Source organism: Neltuma alba, unplaced genomic scaffold, assembly GCF_004799145.2.
Source record: "Neltuma alba isolate B1F8T4 unplaced genomic scaffold, ASM479914v2 tig00005029_pilon, whole genome shotgun sequence".
Taxonomy (NCBI): domain Eukaryota; kingdom Viridiplantae; phylum Streptophyta; class Magnoliopsida; order Fabales; family Fabaceae; genus Neltuma; species Neltuma alba.
In genome coordinates, this window is record NW_021633950.1 from 31,419 (window position 1) to 55,766 (window position 24,348).

At 32.6% G+C, this 24,348-nt stretch overlaps 1 protein-coding gene across 1 annotated transcript; it reads left to right on the forward strand.

The window, feature by feature from the left end:
* Nucleotides 1–1,310: 1,310 nt before the first annotated feature.
* On the forward strand, nt 1,311–23,323 carry LOC114746500 (TMV resistance protein N-like; the record flags this gene model as incomplete). The annotated part of the gene is made up of 6 exons (XM_028934717.1): nt 1,311–1,392; nt 5,214–5,340; nt 14,933–15,451; nt 21,185–22,298; nt 22,390–22,689; nt 22,802–23,323. Coding segments are annotated over exons 1-6 (2,664 nt in total), but the record flags the coding sequence as incomplete, so codon positions are not given.
* Nucleotides 23,324–24,348: the final 1,025 nt, after the last annotated feature.

Sequence of the window (24,348 nt, forward strand, 5' to 3'; positions counted from 1 at the left end):
CAACACACTCTTCAATTCCCCAACCTCTCTCCCTCCACCAGTCCTTTAGAATTCAGCAGAGTTGGGCGACACCATGTTGGAGGAGATTTTTGGGCTTAATAATGGCTTTGTATAATGGAAACAAGCAAACGTACGTAGATGGTTACTTTCATTGCCTCTGTCCCCCCCCCCCCCAAAAAAAAACAAAAAAAAAAACAAAAAAAAGAGGTGAAGAATAATATGGCAGCAGCACATAATTTCTTATTTGGCATATTCTTTATCGAGTTGATTATTAACTCTTCAGTAAGCTGCGGGAGGTTGACTGTAAGAACTAACGATGCAAAGGGTGATATATAAGCCTTTAAAGTGTAAGGACCGCACTAAAAAAATAGATAAATTATAAGCACTTTCAAATTAAATTTTTTCTAAAAAGTACTCTATCCATAATTTATTATAAGGTTCAAGCAATCGAATTGCATGACTTAATAAAACTATTAAAATTAGTCAAAAGTAGGAAATATAATTTTTATTTCAAATATATCCTTGCGTAAAAGTGGCTAGGTGAGAGTTAGAGAGAGAGAGAGAATGTTTTGGGGAAAAAATAATGAGAGAATATATTAATGAAGGGAAAAATGATAAAAATGTATTCAATATTTAAAAGGTTATTTTGTAACAAGAAATGAATTAATGCAAAAATTTGAATCTTATAATAAGAGGCGGATGTAGTATAATCCACTCGCACGTTCTAAATATTTCAATTTACTCCAAAGCCCAAATAGGATGTTTATTGGCCATTTTCTCATCCTTTGTATTAGTCTCCAAATGGCTTTTCTGATCCATATGGTTATTGGGCCTTTTTCGTGATAGTAAACCACAATGAGCTTTAAGATCCAGTACAACTCTGTTAAAGAGTACTACTTTGCTTTCACTTTTTAGAGATAGCAAACAGTCTTTTGTAAAATATTTGAGAGTTTTGGAATACTTTAAAGTTTCTTCGCATTCTCAAAGGCAAAAACCACCTACATCTTCCAAAGCATCCCTTTTTCTAAAGCATCCCTCCATCTTTGCAAATCTTTCTTCATGCTTCATGAATGCTTCTGCAAAACTTCCCTTTTGTTTCCTGAGACGCACAAGGATATTGCTGTGATCATGGAAATCAAAGGGATGTTAGAGTGGGATTGGTCAGTGGATATGCAGGTCTTTCACAGAGACGGCAATGGCATTGCTGATTTACTAGCCAAAAGAGCACTTAATGGAGCAATGGGTCTGGAAATACTGGGCCCTGAGACAATGATGGAAATATTGCAGGCCACTGATGTTACTCACTGAAGATGGGAAAGATGGAGGTTATATTCAATGCTCGAGATCTCATGACCAGTTCGTTGCTGAAGAAGATGAGTCTATACTTCCAAGGTACGTGGATCAACCCTTCTGGTTTTAGATTAAACTTTATATTTTATATTAATGCATGCTTGATGGATATTTGAATTTTTCATTGATATGTTAATTCAATATAGTCTTTCAATTCATCTAAATATTATATTTCGTTAATTATTTCATTTCCATAGCAGTTGCTCAATTCAGAGTATTGGCTGGGTTTGTTTTCATATCTTGGAAATTTGTTTTTATTTTGTTGCCTTTTACTTGTAGGACATAATTTAGTTTCAACAGTCTATCAAAGGTCAAACCATATCTTATGTATTCCCTTAATTTTTTATTCCCTTTGATTTGTGGCACAAGTCATAAGCTGAAGAAAATTTTACCTAGTCATTGTACGTGTTAAGGACCATACATAGGAAAGGGTCTAGGAGGAAATAATATATATATATATATATATATATATATATATAGGATCCAATTGCCATGGGCCAACTATATATTATACATATTCAATGTTCTTGTTTTGATGTGAGTGAACCAACTTGAAATATCATTTTACACTATATATTATAATTCAGTACTGTTTAAAATAAGCAAGTATGAGTGGCACGTTTTGTGCAGAAAAGTTGAAAGACGGCAAAAATCAAGAGATGAATCTAATATTGATTTAGGAGGCTGTAGCTATTGGTAGTGGGTGTAACTTCTGGCATCCCCTTGATCGTCTATTTCAGAATTGGGGCCAAGGTATGTTTTAGATTTTTTAAATCGAGGTGTATCTATACTAGTTATAAAATCGTTATAGAAAGCCCTTTTTTTCCATCATTGTAAAAAGTTTGTTTTTGCTGTCAGCTCTAGGTAAATGTTTTCGATCCTTTACGAAATCATTTTACAAAATCAAAGCAAGCAGACTTCCAAAACCCTTCCAAAATCTCTCCAGTTTCGATTAGATTTGTCATTATTAGACTTATTGAAATATAAAGGAACTTAGGATAGACGATATATACATGCTTAACTGCATGATTTTTACCTGGCCGAAAAATTGATCTTTCTTTGACTTCATTATAGGTTGTGTATACAAGTTGGGTAAATCTCACCTTAGAGGAATTCAAGAAGCAAGAGCTAGATACAAAAGCAATTCTTCAAAAACCATCTCCTTACTGAAGGACGGATGTAATTTCAATGAAGCCCATGCAGATATAGCTAATTAGTATAAGGAGGTCTTGCATGTTTCTCTATGAACGCTTCAGTTAGTTTAGGCTTTTTGCTTTTGGGAGAATTTCATTTATGTCAAACTTTTGGCATTGCCTCAGGCATCTATTTCAAACTTGATGCTAAGGCGTATTTCTGATTGTTTACATTGTGCTATATGATGAAGATCATCTAGATGATACTGCTGCTCCTTGATACTATTTTTTGCCTTGGTCAGTCATTTTATGTTACTACAATGCTTAAATCTCTCAAGTGTACGCGAAATCATTTTACAAAATCAAATCAAGAAGTAGACTTCCAAAACTCTTATTATTTTGCACATGTTTTATAATAAATTTGTCATTATTAAGCTTATTTAAGTGTAAAATAATTTAGGATACAAATGTTGTATGCATAACTGCTATACATAACTCTATAGACAAGTTGATACTAATAGATGACTAATTTCTGCATAATATTTACTCGGCTAAAAGGTCGATCTTTCTTTGACTTCATTTGTACGTTGTGTATACAAGTTAGGTGAAATCTCGTCTTAGAAGCATTCAAGAAGCAAGAGTTAGATACAAGAGCAATCTTCAAAAAACATCTCCTTGCAGGATGGATGTAGTATCAATGAGACGGAGGGAGATATAGCTAATTAGTATGTAAAAATCTTGCGTATTTCTATGAAAACATAGTTTAGGCTTTTCACTTTTGTTCTGTTTTTAATGTTGTTTTGTTTTCCTCGTGTATCCAAAAATGAGGGGGGGGGGAGAACAAAACAAAAGTGGTACTTAAAAGCTTCTCATTATGGCTTAATATATCTAAAATCATTGTGACAAGAATTCTTTACTCTAAAAAACCCCAACCAAACAAAGGGTTACGAGAGGATGTATTTCAATCTCTTTTCTGTAGAAATTGGGCTGAAATAATTTTTGCGTCCACGAGCGAAACAAAACAACAGAAAAAACAGAACAAAAGTTTGGAACTGCCCTTCAAGTTTGTTGAGGAAAAGTACTGAGGTCAAGTTAGTAATACCTGTGTAAGTGTGTCCCCAGTAAGCTTCTTCAAAAGTCCCTGACTTGGATCCTACTTTTCACAATTTTCCATGAACCAAGGCCATAAAAGGACACGTCTCAAATGTAATGTGAACTCTCAGTCTAAGTCATTGTTAGTGTGCAGGATAACTTAGTAAACATAAAAATAAAATTCACCTCCTATCCTAAGGTTTAGTATCAATAAAATCCTGTTTTAAATTCTGGAAAATAGCTTTTATGAGCTCCAGTATCACTTAACCAATTCTTCTAAAGCTTTGATGAATACACGAAATTCGTAGCAAGACCAACACATATTGGGAAAATTATCAGTCTAAACTCATATTTAAGAAATGCAAAATCTACAATGAAGTTTCTAAGCTTAATTAAAATGTCCTTGGGGACCATTATATCCTCATCTATCACTGAAATTGATGACAATATTAACACTTAGAGAATGCATCACTGAAATGCTCTCGCTACGTATCTAACCATGGTTTGATTAATCCGTTATTTTCTCCTTTTTCCTTAAAACATTTTGTGGGAAGATTATAAATGATACGGAGATCTGTATCCACATGCGGTGTGTGAAAGATGCTAAGTTAGAATTTCCTTAATTAATAATATGTAAAGAGTAAGATAGTCAAATGACCAATCATATGACTGTATGAGTAATATAGCGCAAGTACCTTTTCTGCTCTCGACGTTATATTTTTGAAAAGGAATTAAAACTCTGACCATGGTATTAACACCTTGTGGTAATCCTGGAACGCAGAATACAGAATACTCCTCCAGTCCTAAATATATGACATTTACACTAATAAAAATTATATTTAGGACCGGAGGAGTATCATATTTTTCTGGGCTTGAAGGAAACTAGATCCATGTGACACGCTTGTGAGCTTCCCTTCCCATGGTAAAAGCTGCAAGAAATTTGTGTTCTGTTGAGAAACCTAGATCATTATAGAAAGAAGTCAAAGAATTGCTAAGTTAAACAGATCCAAAGATGCACTTGATAACTTCAAAGCGGCAAACTAATATGTTTGTAGTTACCTCAGCTTGTTTTGGGCCAAGAGGAATTATGCTCCCAATGTACTTTTCCTTGCAACCCTGCTGATGAATAATATCATGCAATGGGTTAAGGTCCCTGAAATTTTTAGTGCTATGCTCCAGAGTTAGTGATCCACATAAAACACTGTAATTTGTTTGCAATGTTTGAGCTTAGAAGTTAAGAAAGGGAAAGTGCAAAACTCTTGTAATATTGCCAGTGGCGTCAGAAATAAAGGGAAGGCAGAGTGTTATAAACGTAAAAAATTGTGAAGCGAACCGAACAAGGTATCAGGCTATTCTTCATGTTTAACAGTTAAACCATTTTGACCAAGTTTTAATATATTACTGCACCAAAATGAACTTAAGTAAAACAAACGACGCCATATTGCCCAAATTAAGCCCCGCCTGTGAATTTGATATGCTTGGAAGTTAGCACATTCAACTTTGAAAATGCATCAACCACTCCATACAGTACACTATTTTGAAGTAACATAAAGAAGTTTCATAGGGAAAACTAATCCAACAATACTTGTAGTTTTAATATGATTTTGAATTCCTCAATCTCTCTCCTTCACTGAGCAGTTTGGCAACAAACTCTTCAACTCCCCAACCTCTCTCCCTCCTCCAGTCTTTCAGGAGAGTTGGGTGATACCTTCTTGGAGAAGTTTTTGGGCTTCATAATGGCTTTGTATAATGGAAACAAGCAAAAGTATATGGTTACTTTGTTTGCCCCCGTTTTTGTTCATCAAGGGGGGAAAAAAAAAGAGGTAAAGAATAATATGGCAGCAGCATATAATTTCTCATATGGCATATATTTCTTACACAGTTAATATTAACACTCCAGTAACCTGTGATAGGAGGAGGAGGAGGAATCTTGATTGTAGGGACTAACGGTGCAAATGGTGATTTATAAGCTTCTAAAATGTAAGGACCACACTGAAAAAACAAGATAAATTATAAGGACTTTGAAACTAGTTTTTCCTAAGAGGTACTCCCTTATTATAAGATTTAAATAATCAAATTGCATGACTTAAGAAAACTATTAAAAGTAGTTAATAAATTAAAGGTTAAGTTGCATTCAGCATTCAAAAATATTTTTTTTGGTGTATCCAGTATATTAAAGTATTTTGTGGTGCATTCATCACCGTAAAGTTTTTAAAATATTTTGGAGTGCTGAATGCATCTGAAAAAAATATTTTAGGTTGTTGGATGCACCAAAAAATAATTCAAGATGTTGGGCGCACTTAAAAAAAATATTTTAGCATGCTGGATGCACTTTAACTCTAAATTAAATTACTCATAAACCTTGTTTTATAATTGCTTTGTGCCTGCTCATTCTTTATGAATTCGTTTATAGACATATATATTTTTTTTAAAATTTTAACTTAATTATAATCACATACTAAAACTTGATAATTGCTCATCAGAATTACATACCCAGAAAATTAAAGTGGCCACTGTAACATCTTGAATTTTGGGCCTAGAAATATCAAAGTTAGTCTGAAATGGACAAGCTACCAAACTCCAATTGACCGAAATTCTAGAAAATCCCTGGAAGAATGAGACGATTTCTAAAAACCAAATCGCAAAATAAGAATTCTTTAAAACTGTGAGACAAGCAAGTTAGAGACTCCAATGAAGTCTCAAAAACTTGAGTATAGGAATTGGAGATGATTAAGAGCCAGAGATTGTGCTGAGAACCTCAGTGGAAGGATTCATGAGGTTAAACCAAAACAAAGACCTAAATATAAATTTGAAAAGTTTTTGGTTAGAAATTGAGCAGTGATGCTTGGGCTTGAATATTTCAAAAAATTCCAAGAAAATGAGAAATGAGATTTTGAGGCCCGTATAAGGTAAAAAATTACAAAAATATCCCTAGAACAAATGGATGAAATTCCCAGAGTTTTAACTAATTATCAATAATGACTGAAATTGAATTATCTAAAATACGAGGAGGCCTCAAATAATTAGAGATAAATGAGAAATAAATACTTAAGAAATTGTCATAGGTTTTAAAAATGATTCTAGCCCCGAAAAAAATAAAGAGGTTATAAGTTAAGGTGTTGTATCCACCATCCCATAACTTTGTCAGCTTGATAATTGCTACGGGAAGCTTTGAGCATAGCTATGTGTAAAAGTATTAGAGCTGTACGTTACGACTTCCTTTTTATTCTTAACTGTGAGGACTAATGGTGCTAATGGTGATTATTATAGGGAGTGATTGATAAGCTTTTAAGATAAATTATAAGGACTTTCAAATTAGTTTTTCCTAAAGAGTACTCTATCTGTGCCTTATTATAAGATTCAAATAATCAAATCGCATGACTTAGGGCCTGTTTGGTACTATGGAATTGATTTTGATGGAAACTGAAATGGAGATGGAGATGGATATGAGGTTTGAAAACATGTTTGGTATAAGTATGGAAATCTAATTTAAATTTCAATTAAAATATATATTAAAATGTGTAAATACTAAAACACCCTCAAGAATTCAAAAAGAAAAAGCACCTCCTTCGCCACCTGAATCTAACATCGAGGAGTCTTTGCCCAACATCATCAACAATGTGGCGTAAATAATCAATCTACAAGCATCGATTATCACCAGGAAAAAGAAACGCACATGTAGAAGCAAAAATCATGGTTCTTCTGATATGCAAAAATTGATGGAACTTCAACCGAAGAAGTAAAAATCATTTTTCTTCACAGATTCAAAAATTGATCGAGCTTCAGAACAAACGATTTCTTTAGAACTGACGACCCATGTTTTCAAAGGTTAATTTTTCAATGGTTTTGTCCATTTTGTCAGATTTGAAACTATAAAATCAGAGCTTAGTTTGAAGATTAGGCGAACAGAGTTTGGGTCAAAGGATAAAGACTTCTAAGAGGTAGTCGTCGCTATTGCCTTCAGGCTGTCGGAACAAAGGTCGATAGTCGCCGGTGATGAGCTTGAAGGTCGTTGGAGCAAAGGTGGGTACTCGCTGGCGATAAGCTTGAAGGCCTTCGGACTTTCGCTTGCATCTAGTTAAGGAGGGTAAAAACAAAAGTAGGGAGATGGAATTACAAATCTTGGGGTGTGAGGGTGGAGGCCAATTCCACCACTTTTGGTGGAAATGGAATTGGAAAATTTTCCAATTCCATCATACCAAACAAACATCTTGATGGAAATCAATTCCATTTCCATTTTCATACCTCCCAATTCCATCATACCAAACGTGGCATTAAGAAAACTATTAAAATTAGTTAAAAATGAAAAAATGTAATTTTTTTTTAAATATGTCCTTATTTATAAGTGATGAGAGTAAAAAAAAAAAAACAGAGAGCATATTAACGAAAGGTAAAATGGTAAAAATACATTTATATTCAGCCAAATCCAAAGAATATTTTATGAAAAACAACCAACCAAGGCAAAAATTTAAATTTTATAACAAGGGATGGATGGACTATAATGCCCTCGCACCCTCTAAATATTTCTCATTACTCCGAAGCTCAAATAGTCTGTTTGTTGCCCCTTTCTCATCTTTTGTATTAGTCTCTAAATGGCTTTTCTGACCCATATGATTATTGGGCTCTTGGATTCAGTATGGCGCTATAAAGGGAAAGACGAAAATGTGCTCAGTTGATTCCCTTCCTACTACTTCCACTTTCAGTTTCCTTTGCCTGAGACTTCTCATGGCCATTAAATTAAATAAAAGGGAAAAAAGGTCTTTCAGCTCTGCACTTACGTGGCATACCAACTTGGCTATAATAAACACAATGAGCCAATTGTTGAGCGGATTAAGAAAACTTCACTGCTTTGCTTTTACTTTTTAGAGATGACAAACTGGCTTTACAAAACATTTGAGAGTTCTGGAATATTTTAGAGTTTCTTCTCATTCTCAAAGGGAAAAACCACCTGCATCTTACAAAGACCGGTTTCTCTGTCTTATTTCTTTCCCCAAAAAAAGGGGGGCCATAAGTTTGCAGTGTCACAAGGAAAATACTACCTCCGGTATTTAATGTAGAAGCTGAAAATTAATTTACAAATATTAAGAAAATTAGTTTAGTTAATTATTTGTGGTAAATAAGTGTTATTTTTTTCTAAAATATCTTTAATGGGGGCAAAATAGATAAATATAGAAGAAAAAGTATATTAAAATCTTATGTTTAGGATCAAATTGAATCTCCAACTAACTCTTATGCTAAAAATAGTTTATAAGTTCAAGAGGTTTTCCTATCTAGTAAAGTTAGTGTTTAGAAATTAGACTCTTAAAAAGAGTGTATTGTTACGCGTCTTGTATAGGTGAGTTCTCCCACCTCACTAGCTAATTTGCTGGGATTGATTTTTTTTTTTTTTAAGCTTGCACTTTAGTGCTCTTTCTTTGAATGTGAATCCGAGGAATAAATTGGAAATTAAGAGAGGAATGCTCTGGTCTTCGCCTCCTTCCCTTGGATTCCAAAACGAAGCAACATATAGTAGGGGACTCGTAAGTCGTGCAGCCTAGAACACGATGATAAGATAAAAGCAAGTCTTTCCAAAGTCTTTTTGGTCGTTTTCTCACACATACATGCACTGAGGTAGGGTCACATGGTTCTGTCCTTCAGCAAATTTAAAATGGAAAACAGTAGTTCCGTCCGTCACACGGTTTGAAATTTGAACGCGCAAAGACTGAAGAAAAGAGAAGACTTGAGCTCACACCCACCATTTTTGCTTCTCATTGTTTCTCCATTTTTCTTTCTATAAAATTTGTAACAGGCTGGTAGATCAGAGGTGTTTGGTTTAGCTTTTCAATAGTAATTTTATAGTATTTTAGTTTTCTGGGCTTGAAGGAAACTTGGTCCATGTGACTCGCTTGTGAGATTCCCTCCCCATGGTAAAAGCTGCAAGAAATTTGTGTTCTGTTAAGAAACCTATATCATTATAGAAAGAAATCAAAGAATTGCTAAGTTGAACAGATCCAAAGTTGCACTTGATAACTTTAAAGTTGCAAACTAATATGTTTGCAGTTACCTCAGCTTATTTTAGGCCACGAGGAATTATGCTCCCAAAGTACTTTTCCTTGCAACCCTGTTGATGAATAATATCATGCAATGGGTTAAGGTCCCTGAAATTTTTAATTCCATGGTCCAGAGTTAGTGATGATCCACATAAAACACTGTAATTTGTTTGCAATGTTTGAGCTTAGAAGTTACGAAAGGAAAAGCGCAAAACTCTTGTAATATTGCCAGTGGCGTCAGAAATAAAGGCGAGGCACAGTGTTATAATCGTAAAAAATGGTGAAGCGAACCGAACAAGGTATCAGGCTATTCTTCATGTTTAACAGTTAAACCATTTTGACCAAGTTTTAATATATTACTGCACCAAAATGAACTTAAGTAAAACAAAAGAAGCCATATTGCCCAAATTAGGCCCCGCCTGTGAATTTGATATGCTTGGAAGTTAGCACATTCAACTTTGAAAATGTATCAACCACTCCATACAGTACACTATTTTGAAGTAACATAAAGAAGTTTCATAGGGAAAACTAATCCAACAATACTTGTAGTTTTAATATGATTTTGAATTCCTCAACCTCTGTCCTTCAGTGAGCAGTGTGGCAACAAACTCTTCAATTCCCCAACCTCTCTCCCTCCTCCAGTCTTTCAGGAGAGTTGGGTGATATCTTCTTGGAGGAGTTTTTGGGCTTAATAATAGCTTTGTACTTCTTCAGTCCTAAATGTAAGACCCTTATGCTAGTGTATATAAAGGTCTTATATTTAGAATCGGAGAAGTATAATGGAAACAAGCAAAAGTATATGGTTACTTTGTTTGCCCCCGTTTTTGTTCATCAAGGGGGAAAAAAAAGAGGTAAAGAATAATATGGCAGCAGCAAATAATTTCTCATATGGCATATATTCCTTATCCAGTTAATATTAACACTACAGTAACCTGTGATAGGAGGAGGAGGAAGGGTGCCGATTGTAGGGACTAACTGTGCAAATGGTGATTTATAAGCGTCTAAACTGTAAGGACCACACTGAAAAAAGAGATAAATTATAAGGACTTTCAAATTAGTTTTTCCTAAAAAGTACTCTATCCGCCCTTATTATAAGATTTAAATAATCAAATTGCATAACTTAAGAAAACCATAAAAGTAGTTAATAAATTAAAGGTTAAGCTGCATTCAGCATTCAAATATTTTTTTTTTTTGTGTATCCAGTACATTAAAGTATTTTGTGGTTCATTCATCATCCTAGAATTTTTTTTCTCTTGGTTTTGGATACACCAAAAAGTATTTTGGAGTGCTAAACGCCTCTGAAAAAAATACTTTAAGATACTGCATGCATTAAAAAATAATTTAAGGTGCTGGGCACACTTAAAAAAATATTTTAACATGCTGGATATACCTTAACTCTAAATTAAATTATTCATAAACCTTTTTTTATAATTGCTTTGTGCCTGCTCATTCTTTATGAATTCGTTTATAGACATATATATATATATATTTCTTTTTTTAAGTTTTAGCTTAATTATTATCACATACTAAAGCTTGATAATTGCTCATCAAAATTACATACCCAGAAAATTAAAGTGGCCACTATAACATCCCGAATTTTGGGTCTATAGGTACCAGAGTTAGCCTAAAATGAACGGGCTATTAGACCCCCATTAGCAGGAGTTCTAAAAATTCCTTGGAAGGACGAGACGATTTCTAGAGACCAAATCGCAAAGTAAGAATTTTCTAAAACTGCGAGACGGGAGCAGGTTAGAGACTCCGACGAAATCTTAAGGAGTTAAGTATGGAAATTGGAGATGATTAAGAGTCAGAGGTTGTGCTGGGAATCTTAGTGGAAGGATTCCTGAGGTTAAACCTAAACAAGGACCTAAATGTAAATTTTAAAAGTTTCGACTAAAAATTGAGCAATGATGCTTGGGCCCAAATATTTCAAAAAATTCCAAAAAAAATGAGAAATGAGGTTTTGAGACCTGTATGAGGTAAAAAATAATGAAAATATCCCTAGAACAAATTGATGAAATTCCTAAGTTTTGGCTAATTATCAATAATGGCGGAAATTGAATTATTTAAAATATAAGAAGGTTTCAAAAAATTAGAGATAAATGAGAAAGAGGTACTTACAAAAATTATTACAGGTTTTAAAATAATTCTATCTCTAAAAATTGAAGAGGTTATAAGTTAAGGTGTTATATCCACCATCCCATAACTTTGTCAGCTTGATAATTGCTACGGGAAGCTTTGTGCATAGATATGCGTAAAAGTATTAAAGCAGTACGTTATGACTTCCTTTTATTCTTAACTGTGAGGACAATGGTGCTCTGGTGGTTATTATAGGGAGTGATTTATAAGCTTTTAAAATGTAAGAACCACATTAAGATAAATTATAAGGACTTTCAAATTAGTTTGTCCTAAAAAGTACTCTATCTATCTCTTATTATAAGATTCAAATAATCAAATTGCATGACTTAAGAAAACTATTAAAATTAGTTAAAAGTAAAAAAAATGTACTTTTTACATTTAATATTCAGCCAAATCCAAAGAATATTTTATAAAAACAACCAACCAAGGCAAAAATTTAAATTTTATAATAAGGGATGGATGGACTATAATGCCCTCGCACCCCCTAAATATTTCTCATTACTCCGAAGCTCAAATAGTCCGTTTGTTGCCCTTTTCTCATCTTTTGTATTAGTCTCTAAATGGCTTTTTTTATCCATATGATTATTGGGCTTTTAGATTTCAGTATGGCGCTATAAAGGGAAAGAGGAAAATGTGCTCAGCTGATTCACTTTCTACTACTTCCACTTTCAATTTCCTTTGCCTAAGACTTCTCGTGGCCATTAAATAAAAGGGAAAAAAGGTTAATCTTTCAACTCTGCATTTACCTGGCATACCAACTTGGCTATAATAACCACAATGAGCCAATTGTTGAGCGGATTAAGAAAATTTCACTGCTTTGCTTTTACTTTATAGAGATGACAAACTGGCTTTACAAAATATTTGAGAGTTTTGGAATATTTTAGAGTTTCTCTGTCTTATTTCCTTATCCAAAAAGAGGGGGGCCATAAGTTTTGCAGCCTCAAAAGGAAAATACTACCTCTAGTATTTAATGTAGGAGCTGAAAACTAATTTGCAAACATAAAAAAATTAGTTTAGTTAATTATTTGTAGTAAATAGATGTTATTTTTTCTAAAATATCTTTAATAATTATATGTATTGAAACAATTATTGTATCATCAGAGATTACTTGGGGGCAAAATAAATAAATATAAAAAAAATGTAGATTAGAGTAGTATATTTAGAACAAAATTGAATCCCCAACTAGCTCTTATATTACAAACAAGAAGTATTACAGTTTATAAGTTTAAGAGGTTTTTCTATCTAATAAAACCAGTATTTAGAAATTAGACTTTTGAAGAGGGTGCATTGTTACGAGTCCTGTATAGGTTAGTTCTCCCACCTCACTGGCTAATTTACTGGGATTGAATTTTTTTTTTTTTTTAAGCTTGCACTTTGGTGCTCTTTCTTTGAATGTGAATCCGAGGAATAAATTGGAAATTAAGAGAGGAATGCTCTGGTCTTCGCCTCCTTCCCTTGGATTCCAAAACGAAGCAACATATAGTAGGGGACTCGTAAGTCGTGCAGCCTAGAACACGATAATAAAATAAAAGCAAGTCTTTCCAAAGTCTTTTTGGTCGTTTTCGGTCGTTTTCTCACACATACATACCTACAAAAGGTAAAACCGAATCTAACAAAGCACTGAGGTAGGGTCGCATGGTTCTGTCCTTCAGCAAATTAAAATGGAAAACAGTAGTTCCGTCCGTCACACGGTTTGAAATTTGAACGCGCAAAGACTGAAGAAAAGAGAAGACTTGAGCTCACACCCACCATTTTTACTTCTCATTGTTTCTCCATTTTTCTTTCCATATAATTTGTAACAGGCTGGTAGATCAGAGTTTAGCTTTTCAAAAGTAATTTTATGATATTTGAGATAAATATGTGAGAAAAATTTCAACTTATATGAAAACACTTTTTTTAAAGTGCTTCTAAGATATTCCAAATGCCGGGCATAGCCACGTGCTTAATGATAGAAAATGATTTCGCATGGTGGGATGCAATTTGATGGATTTCCTAATGAAAATTCTCTTGTATAGGATTGGTGAAAGTACCCTTTAATATTCTGCCCAAATTAGGCATTGATCTTCTCATACTTAAGAGAACTAGGTGAACAAATAAATCTGATTTAAATGAGCAAAGTATCACGAATTAGTCTTCATATTCATATAAACAGTTATCCTCCCTCATTTGTAAACATTTTTATGCTTGACATTCCTCGCCATTATTTTGCATATGTTTGATAATATTAAGTGGCATGAGCGGCAAGCTAGAGATATATATGATTTACCAATATAAATAAGTAAACAAATAAATAAAGACATTAATTAATTAGTGATAAAATATACATTTGATTCTTTAACTTTATATAAGGTTTTAGTTTGGTCTTTTAATTTTAAAAAGTATATTTTTATTTCTATAATCATATAATCATTAATCATAAATGATGATTTTTTACAATAATCATGTTTGTGTTGAAAATTATACTAGTCTTTTTAGAATTGCACTATCTCTTGAAAATCATTATACGTTTCTCTATCTTTGAATGTGTGGAAATTAAAAGAGGAATGCTCTGGTTTTCCCTTGCTCCTATTAAGTCTTGTGACAAAAAAGTAAAAAGGAAAACCTAATAAAGCACTGACATAGGGACCCATGGTTCTGTCCTTCAGCAAAATGGAACACTGTATTTTCGTACGTAACACGCTTTCAAATTTGAGCTCCCAAAGACTGAAGAGAGGACAAAGATATGAGCTCATTACCACCACTTTCCTTCTAACTGTTTCTCCATTTTTCATTCTATAAAATTATACCAGGCTGCTGGGCCTCATCTTATATCAGGCCGGTGGGAGTCGAACAAATCTTTTGATATTATTTCCTCTTTCAGGTTTCTACTTTCTCCCCTTCTCCTTTCTTTAATTATGATCACCGAAATGACTTGTTTAGATCTGTGAAATGTTGCTTTCAAATTATTCGTGAAGAGTAGATGACTCTTGCGGTGAGAAGAACCTTGTCTGTTGATGTTTCTATTATATCTTGTTTTAATATGCCCAATGCCTATCCCAAGGCTTCGCATTGGACTGATTGCTGCACTCTTTGTTGAAGCTCCTATTATATATGTATTATTCTTTCTTTCTTTTTTTTTTTTTTTTTTTGCCTTTATATATGTATTATTCTTTCAGTTTCTTGTGTTTTTACTTTTATACTTGGGTTCAGATTCCAAATCCTTGTGATGGCGCCTGATGCTGATGGAGTTGGCTGTTCTTCAAGATCTTCTGGTTCAACTAAGAGATGGAAGTATGATGTGTTTTTGAGCTTTCGAGGGGAAGATACCCGGAAAAATTTTACTGATCATTTGTATGCTGCTTTAAAAAACGAAGGATTAAGAACTTTTCGGGATGAGGAAGGACTTGAAAGGGGAGAATCTATTAATCCAAGTTTAGTAGAAGCAATTGAAGAATCTCGTTCTGCAATTATTGTGCTCTCTCCAAATTATGCTTCTTCAACTTGGTGTTTGGATGAGCTTCAAAAGATCCTACAGTTAAAGGAAGAGACAAGTCTTCAAGTATTTCCAATATTTTACGGTGTAGATCCTTCTGATGTTAGGAAACAAAACGGAAGATTTGCAGAAGCCTTCATAAGGCATGAAGAAAGATTTGTCAAAGACAAAACGCAGGAATGGAGGGATGCTTTAAAAGAAGTTGCTACATTATCTGGTTGGGACTCAAAAAACCGGTAACTTCCACTTCTCTCATTAATTATCATCTCCTTCTTTTTTTGTTAAAAAAATAAGGGTGTAGATAACTAGATATTCAAATATATCCTAAATTATAGTTTGATCAAGGTCCCCCCCTCCCAAAAAAAAAAAACAAAATGGCAACCCACATCCCCTCTTATTAAGGAGATTGTGGGATCTATTCTGCTAAAGATAAGGTGTGTCTTATGCAAGGGACCTGAGCCCCTAAAATAGGTGGGGGTGCCCTGCATGAAGATTTGACTAAAAAATATTATAAATATCATTTACGTAAATATAAAATACTTTAGTTTATTTTATCATAATTATATAAGCTTTTTATTTATTTTGAAAACATACATTTAAGTTTAAATTATTAACTTTATTAAAAATATATTTTAAAAATATTTTTAATTAAAATTTGTACTAAAATAATATTTATTTTCTAATTTAACTTTTATACTCAATTTCTAATTTTGATTAAAATTATTTTGAAAATTTTAAGTGTTTTCTTTTTTTCCTTAATTTTTTCTTGTAAATAATTATTTTTTTTACTGTTTTTATCATAATGGGATAAAAGCTTAACATATATATAAAAACATTAAGAATTACAGTAATTTTTTTAATAAATATATATTTCACTAAATGCGTTTATAAATTCAGCCCAACAAATATATTTTTAAATTTATAAATTTTTATTACAAAAATATGTTTAAAAATTTTAAATTACAAATTTAGTTTATTTATATAATCTCTTAAAATGTATTTAAGTATATTTCAATACATGCAATGAAAAAGATAAAATTATACAATTTCGTTAAATAATCATAATTAATAATTAATAAATTTTATAACAATTTAGAAATTTTGAAAATATATGAATTAACATTATTTTCTATTATATGAAAAATTATGTTTTTGACAAATATAAATATTTGAATAATTTTTTATGTCAAATAGAGGTATTTTTGGTAAAACAAAAGTTTAAAAGTTAAATTTAATGGTTAATTAACAATTGACGGGATAAAAATAATGTATAAGATGCATTACAATTTTCAGGGGGTTTTATTTATGTTTTCAAAATAAAAATGATGTTTATGTACGTAATTGAGGTAAAACCAAGGTATTAAAAAGTAGAACGGTCAATAAGTCTGTTTAGTCAGTGGTTGGGATTTGGGCTCGGCTAGGATATATAAGTGATAGGGAAAACCATTTTTTCTGGTCGCCTTTTGCTAAGCTAATGTTAAAGTATAACCCATTGAAGCTCAGACAATTCTCCACTCACTAACCTAACACTCACAAGGAACAAATCAAACCTGAAACTTAAACGCTCCTCATGAAACTTCCGTAATTGGATTAAAATCTACATAAATATCAAGATTTAGTGATAAAAATAATATTTAAATAAAAGATGTAACATGTTTCCAATTGAACTCTATCTAAAAAATTAAAAAACAATTAATATTAGCAGTAAAATACACATTAAGAATTAAAAGAATAAATAAACAATTATATAGTTGGGAAAATAACCAAAAAACAAGTTAGAAATTGTAGTATTTCAATTTTGGCATCTAAAAGTTTAAAATCTCAAGGAAAAAAAATGATGCATGATCTGATATTTTACAAATATAGTAACTGATTAAAATATTCTTGTATCAGATTTTTTACAAAAAAAAAATCAAATTTGTCGTTCTCAGTATATTTCTTGTTATTTGTTATTCAATATTTATCATTATTAATTTACAACTTATTAATAAATAACTTGTTATTATCAGTATATCTTTTCTCATTTGTTATTTAATACTTATTATTACTAATTCACAATTTGTTAATAAACGTTTTGATATAAGGACATTTTGTCATTTAACTATATCTACACAATATCAAATCAAGTATCACTTTTCTTTTTGAAATTTTAATCTCCTAAGTACTTGAATCGAAATGTAATAATTTTTGACTTCTATTTTTTTTGTCTTTTTCTCTATATATATTTTTTTGGACTCAATGTCTTTTTCTCTATATAATTTGCATAACTTTATATTAGGGGTGAAAAAAAAAAAATCTTCCCTGCTTCTCCACTGGGCGCCAACAGAGTATATTACATAATAATAATGAGTTTTCAATTTCCAAATGACTTGGGGCCTGGAAAGCAAAAATGAGTTTATATAGAAAAGTGTGAGAGAAGGATGTGACATATCACTGTTGAATCGACTTCTTTCAATAAAAAGGCAATAACTCGTGACCATCCGTTTGAAATGAAGGGCGGCGATGCAAACACTCCTCTTCCTTAGCACAGCCCTTTCAGTTCCAAATTCCAAGTTCCAGCGAAAAGGTGTTTTTGAAAAAACTATTTTTTAAGTAAAACCAGATAATTTTTTTTTTATATTTTTATTTTATACATTATAAAAATATTTTTACCCCTAAATCGAAAACCTCGTGCTCTTAGCAACTCGGGGATGCGAAGATGAGTACCCGTTCAAAGACTTAGTCGATGAGGTCAAACTGTTTATTAATAGAGATTGGTTGACTGTATTTTGCCGGAGGGAATCGATTCCCTTAGCAGACCACTTAGCAAAGTCTTCTCATGGGATTGATGGCAATTTTTGCCTCTTTGATCAACCTCCTCCCAACGTTTCTGGGGTGGGGGCCGATCAAGGAGTGTAAGAATTGCTAGGTTTAGTTTGTTTTTTTATATCTGTTGCTTGTTTCCTAGTTATCATTAAAAAAAAAAAAAAACCTCGTGCTCTTGCAACCTGGCTTTACACTTTAGAAAGCCGAAGAAATGTGTGAGGGACTCGGCGTTTACCCAGAAAGAAGAACGGCTCAATAAGATGACGAGGCCAAGGGTCCGAATGGTTTTTTCTCTCTCTGTTTTTTTTTCCTTCTCAATTCTTCATCTTTTTTTTATCTTCATCTTCCTTTCATTTCTCCGGTTGTGTTCTTTTTTTCGCCGACGTTTGGGACTAAAACAGAAGGGTGATTAACGTTTTTATCTTTTTATTTAAATCCAAAATATAAATAAGTATCCTTAATTTTTATTGTTTGATCTTTAACCCCTAAAAATATTTAGTAGATGACATGCAATTTTTACTAATTTATTTAAATTTAAAACTCATAATTACATCAAGAAATATTATGGAATTCTGCCAATAATAACTCTAGTCCCTATCTCACCCAATCGTGTGGTTCTTTTAGCCTACCCTAGCTAGCAAGTCCTCCCATTTTGCAACGTCTTTATTCATCTTTTTGTCATTTTGTATATATAAAAAAAATCCATCATTCAAGCTTGCTTGTTTAGAGTCTGTTAATATCAATCTAGATTCTTTAATTTTATATGAGAAATGCATCACCTAATGTCATTGGCTTCCCAGAATGCAAATACTCCATATCCCAGAAGCTGCGTTTTGGCACTTGAGATTAATTTTTAATTAGGGTGTGTTTGGTACGAGGGATTTGGGAGGAAAGGAAGGGAAGGGGAAGGATTTTAATCATTTTTCTTTGTTCAGCAACACACAAATTTTAGGAGGGGAAGGAAAATTTTTAAAAAAATTTTCTCCTCTCCCCTTTTCAACCTCTCCTCCAAAAATGGGAGGATTTGGAGGAAAAAGGCAATATTTTACCATGTTGTGACTATTATATTTATATTTTGCCATGTTATAACTATTATGCCCATATTTTAAATGAAATAAGGTCAAAATTGTCCATGTTAAAATATTTTTTCCTCCCCTCCCATCATAAACCAAACAAGGTAATATTAAAACTCTTCCCCTCTCCTCTTTTTTTATAAATCCAAACAAGCTCATATTAAAATCCTTCCACTTTCCTTCCCTCCCCTTCATTCCATTAAAATCCCTCCCTTATCTTCTTTTTATTGAGCCAAACAGACCTTTAGAGTCTTCAAAATCAGTTTGCTCGCTTAAGGCCTATTTGGTTTGAGGGGACGGTGGGATAGGGAAAGGGAGGGGAGGTTTTATCCTCACCTTGTTTAATTTGATTAAAAAAGAAGAGAGGAAAGGATATTTAATTAATTCCTTGTTTGGTTCAAGGAGGGGAGGAGATAGGAGGGATAGTAATAATCAATTTACCATTTTACCCTTACATATTAGTTTATATTTTTTATTGATATATTAATATTATACAAATTAATTTACATTTTACTTTAAATTATATAATTTAATGAAAACTCAGTCTTATCATGTTAATATATGCATTAAAAATTGATACAGTAATTTTTTATTCTAATTAATATAATAATATATTTGAAATAATCAAATTAACAAATTTTATATGCTCTAAGAAAAATGAAATTTTATTCTCTTTAGGCTATCCTTTTTTCAGTTTTAAAATATATTTAATAAATAATATATTTATAAAAAAAATTAATTTTATAATTTTATAATTTCTTATTTAAATAATTTTTTATTTTTAATTAATTTTTGTAATAATATATTTTTATTTATAATAATTTTTATTTTTTACTTAGGATAATATATTTTTTATTTGAAATAAATATTATACAAATATATTTTATAGTAGTAGTAGAATATTAAAAAAACTATAACGATATAATGACCCAAAAATTTAACTCCCCTCTAAAAACCCCAATTTGAGGGGGAGCTAAAATAAGGGGAGAGGAGGGGGAGGGGACATTTTGGCTTCCCTCCCCTCCCCTCCAACCAAACAAACCCGCAAAGGAGAGCGAATAAGGCGATGTGTAGGATTAATCAATTCTCAATTGAGTTTTCTTTCATGTCCTAGAATTTCAGAACCTTGCTAGCCAGCTAAACCAAGACAAGGTGGGAATGCCCGAAAGAGCAAAATGATTAGGCGAGAGTAGAATTAGGCATAATTATTAGTAGAATTACAAAAATGCTCTTTAGTGTAATTATGAGTTTAAAATTAGGATAAATTAGTAAAATAATAAAATTATATGCACATCTATTCTATGAGATTTAACCGTCTTTTTAATGGTAAAGGGTTAAATGTCAGACAATGAAAGTTGAGGGCGTGATTTTTAAACTTACAAAGGTAAGAGATGTTGTATGTAAGAGAATTAAAATTAGGAGGAGTTATTTATATTTCGGCCTTTATTTAATTGTAGACCTGTGTTTATACTTCTTGGTGAAATAGATTTCTAGTACAACTGTAGTACTTTATTGGTCGTAAATGATTTAGGTTTTGCAATTAAACTCAATTAATGATGGAATTCTGAAATGGTCATTTTCTTGAATATATATATATATATATATATATATAAAACACATACATACAATATATAGTAAAATTACAACACAATAATTATTATGTTTTTGACGGTCGAAAACGTTATTGGCGTTAAATTTGAACTTTTAATCTGACAATGTGTTCTGTGAAAAGTTGCTTAAATAAAATTAAGGAAAAAAAAAATACTCAAATATAAATAAAACGAATTACCAGAAAAGAGGAACTCAAACTATGATGTGTTAATTAAATGATTTGAATATCTAGGAGTTATTAATGTGTGGACAAATAAACATAATCGTCTGTGTCTATAAATACTAGAGGCAATGTACAACTCTTCTATAAATGAAATTATCGCCTGTTCCCAACTAATTTAAACTAAGTTTCATGGTAAACTTAAAACTGCTAAATTTGTGGTCATGTTTTCTTCACACATCTCACATTACCAAGTTTTTTTTTTTTGGGATTGTTTATGCAAAAAAATTTACACTTTATAATTTTATTTTCATATGCAGGTATGAAACAGAATTCATTGAAAGCATTGCTGATGAAATCGGGTCAAAGTTACTTGATAAATCAGCATCTGATCTTGGCAAGTTAATTGGAATTGAACCAAAATTAGATGAACTGAATTCAATCATAGCAAGGGAATCAGAAGAAGTTGGGTTTATAGGAATATGGGGTGCAGGAGGCGTAGGCAAAACAACTCTTGCTAGAGCCTTTTATGAGCGAGAACGAAAGCGAAAGAGCAAAAACTTTGAGATTCACTGCTTCCTTGATAATATTAGAGAGGCATGTGAAAAAGATGGTTTGATTTCGTTGCAAAGAAAACTTCTTTTATCTTTGTACAAAAGGAGTATAGAAGTGGCTGATTTTTATGAAGCAATGGAGTTGATAAAAAGGAAGTTAACCGACAGAGAAATTCTACTTGTCCTTGATGATGTGAGTCATGTTAGCCAACTTGAGAAGTTGGCTCCAAGGCAAGGATGGTTCAGCAAAGGGAGCATAATAGTGATAACAACAAGGGATAAGCATTTGCTATCATCATATGGTGTATCTGATAGTGCTATATATCACATTGAATTCTTGAGTGATAGCGAGTCCCTTAAACTTTTCATTCAAAATGCTTTTAAAGAAGGGCAACCTAATGAAGATTATTTGAACCTTGCTAGAACCGTCATTGAATATGCTGGAGGCCTTCCTTTAGCACTCGAAGTGTTAGGTTCATTTCTTTGCAAAAGAACGATAGAGGAATGGGAAGATGCACTAGCTAAGTTCGAGAAATGTCTTCCAGAGGACATTTCCAAGATACTTGAAGTGAGTCTTCACGGATTAGAGCTTAATGAGAAGACTATATTCTTGGATATTGCTTGCTTTTTCAATGGGATGGACGAAGATCATATCATACAAATTTTAGAAACATTGGATAAGGATCTTCACCCAAAAATTGGAATAAGGCTTCTTATTGACAAATCACTAGTAATTAATTATGAAGGGCGTTTGTGGGTGCATGAAATTCTACAAAATATGGCTAAACATGTTGTCTATCAAGAATCATCTGGTGATGCCAGCAAGCTTTCTAGGATATTGTCCTTGGATGATGCCAATCATGTATTAGGAGGAAATAAGGTGACATTCCAAAGTTCTTGTGTTTGTGCACTCTTATAATAATTTATTGCATGAATTTTATATATTTTTACCTTGACTTGTTGTTTTATAGGGGACAGAAGCAACCCGGGGAATAATGCTAACGTTAAAAAAGTCATGTGATGCATTTTGGGATCCTGAAGCCTTCTCAAAACTGAGTAATCTCAAGTTACTTATCATTTCAAGTCACTCACACGTTTCACATTGCCAATTGAATCTTCCGCTTGGACTCAAGTCTCTTTCCAAAGAGTTGAAAGTCATAGAATGGGAGGGGTATCCATTATTTTATTTGCCAAGTCAACCTCAACTCAATCAGCTTGTTGTGCTAAAAATGCAGCATAGCAAGTTAAAAGAACTTTGGAGAGGAACACAGGTACTTACAGTCCTTTTATTTAAATTGTTTGTCCATAATTTAATAAATTATAATTATAATTAGTCTCTGGTTTTGATCTATTCTTTCTTTTTCTTTTTTCCCTTATTGTTAGTCTCTTCGAAGCTTGAAGTCCATTGATCTATCTCATTCAGAATACCTCATCAAAACCCCAAATTTTGATGGAATTCCTCATCTTGAAAAGTTGATTCTTCAAGGGTGTTCTAACTTGGTTAAAATTTACCAGTCTCTTGGGCAACACAAGAAACTTGTCACTGTTGACTTGAAAGATTGCAAAGAAGTTAAAACGCTTCCAGAAAAATTTGAGATGAATAGCTTGGAGACTTTTATTCTATCAGGTTGTTCAAAAGTTAGAAAACTTCCTGAGTTTGGAAAAGATATGGCATGTCTATCAAAGCTTGATTTAGAGAAGACTGCTCTAGCCAAACTACCTCAATCGTTGGGTAATTTGATTGGTCTCGTTGAATTAAATTTGACAAACTGCAAAAAGCTGGTTTGTCTTCCATGTAGTGTTAGCAAGTTGAAAGCTCTGAAAGTTATCAAAATTTCTGAATGCTCAAAGCTTTCATGGCTGCCAGAGAATTTGAATGAAAATGAAGCTTTGGAAGAGCTAGATTTGAGTGGGATTGCTATACAAGGGTTATCATTTAGTGACTACAATAGCGAAACACAATCTTCATCATCATGGAGTTGCTTATCCCTTCTTCAAAGGCCTTCAAGCTCCAAAAAGTTTTTGTTGCCGCCGTCTTTGTCGTTCTTGAAAGGATTAAACTTAAGTTTTTGCAATCTCCATGATGGATCACTTCCTGATGACATCAGCATGTTATCATCATTGGAAATTTTAGATCTAAGTGGAAACGATTTCATTGACTTACCATCTGGCCTCATTTCCAGTCTTTCGAAGCTTAAAGTTATTGGTCTCCGGAGGTGCCCAAGGCTTCGGTCTTTGCCGCAACTTCCGTCAAATCTATCAGTTATATGGGCTGAAGGTTGTTCATCACTAAAACATTACGGATGTGCAGATCAATTATGGGATTTCATTGAATCATTTCAACCTCAGGTTTATTTTATTTGTCTTTAATTGTTCTTTCACCTCTATCATTTTACTTCTTTAACACGCAAAATTGTTTCTTATAGGTTCACAACCATTTAAATATGAAGTCAGCAATTATAAGAGGGGATTCAGAAATTGTGAGTTTTTAGAATCACCTGTTTTTTTCTTAATTTCTTTGACAATAAATATATAGTTTATTTTACTTGTACGTATATATTGCCATTTCTTACGTGTTAATCAACATACTTCTGATACAAACAATCTGTTTTTTTTTTTTTGCTTTTTTTTGCCCCAGTTTTTTTCCTTCCGTCCACGTTGGCGCTCATTAACAATTCCAGGCAGCAAAGTACCATCATGGTTTTATAATCAAAACTACTTTTGCGAGAAAGAATTCTGGTGCTGTCCCAATGTGTCGTTCATAATAAATATATCCCCTGATTATTGTGGTTCACGTGAATGGTGGGGCATAGCCATATGCTTAGTCATAGAACACGATCTCACATTTGGAGAGGGGTGGGATGAAATTTGTTGGAGTTGCAGATTTCCTAATGATGAATTTCCAAACTCGCATGGTGGGCATAGTCATT